The 693-nt window shown below is 41.4% G+C and overlaps 1 protein-coding gene across 1 annotated transcript in view; it reads right to left on the bottom strand.

Moving 5' to 3' along the window:
* LOC138957067 (Na(+)/citrate cotransporter-like) overlaps window positions 1-384 on the bottom strand; it is a 20,643-nt gene extending 20,259 nt beyond the window's left edge. The window contains exon 1 of the mRNA XM_070328237.1: window positions 1-384. This exon is cut by the window's left edge and continues 31 nt beyond it. Within this exon, the coding sequence (XP_070184338.1) occupies window positions 1-80 (80 nt within the window). The 5' untranslated portion in view covers window positions 81-384.
* Between the last annotated feature and the right edge of the window lie 309 nt (window positions 385-693).

Below are 693 nucleotides of genomic sequence, written 5' to 3'. Positions count from 1 at the left end.
AGACAGACGGGAGTTAGCACCAGCACAACTGTTCTCCAGACAGCCCAGAGCTGTCTCAGACAATACCGTAACCATGGCATTCTTCACACGAGGGAAGTAGTCACAGCTGAAACTGTTATATCCAATCAATTGTTGCTGATTCCAAAGCGAACCGACACTAGTATGTAAGATCAGATCACAGATTGGAATGTCTGAGCGGCAGGAATTTTTGGAACAATTTTTCGAAACTACATTCGCATTGATCCGCAACTGACATTAATGTCTAAGATCACGTCAAAGATTGAAACACATTGAGGATGTGCGTCAACAATCTTGCAATGTCTTCGAAACCACAGCACAAATTAAAAGCGATCCACAAGGTAGAAGTCAGTGTCACCGGTCTGGGGCACTGCAACATATAATACAACACAATACACTATAACTTTATTCTCTGTTTGTGTGTTTGTGCACACAAACAGAATCGATTCTTTGGGATCATCAGTCACAATAAAGCTTGCAAGCTGTTGCTGAAAAACGGACTGCGTGGCATATGGAATCTGAGAAACGCTTTAAAAACACGTGAGCAATTCCGAAAGTGAGACCAAGATGCAAATACACCCCTTTCAGCAGAAAAGCTGGCTGCACATTCTTTGTTCCATATCAAAGATATTTGAGGTTTTATGTCAAGAATCAGAAAAATACGTTCGAAAACGT

The sequence above is a fragment of the Littorina saxatilis genome, unplaced genomic scaffold (assembly GCF_037325665.1).
Source record: "Littorina saxatilis isolate snail1 unplaced genomic scaffold, US_GU_Lsax_2.0 scaffold_588, whole genome shotgun sequence".
Lineage (NCBI taxonomy): Eukaryota > Metazoa > Mollusca > Gastropoda > Littorinimorpha > Littorinidae > Littorina > Littorina saxatilis.
The sequence above is the reverse complement of the archived record's forward strand: the minus strand, read 5'-3'. Positions and strand labels throughout refer to the sequence as shown.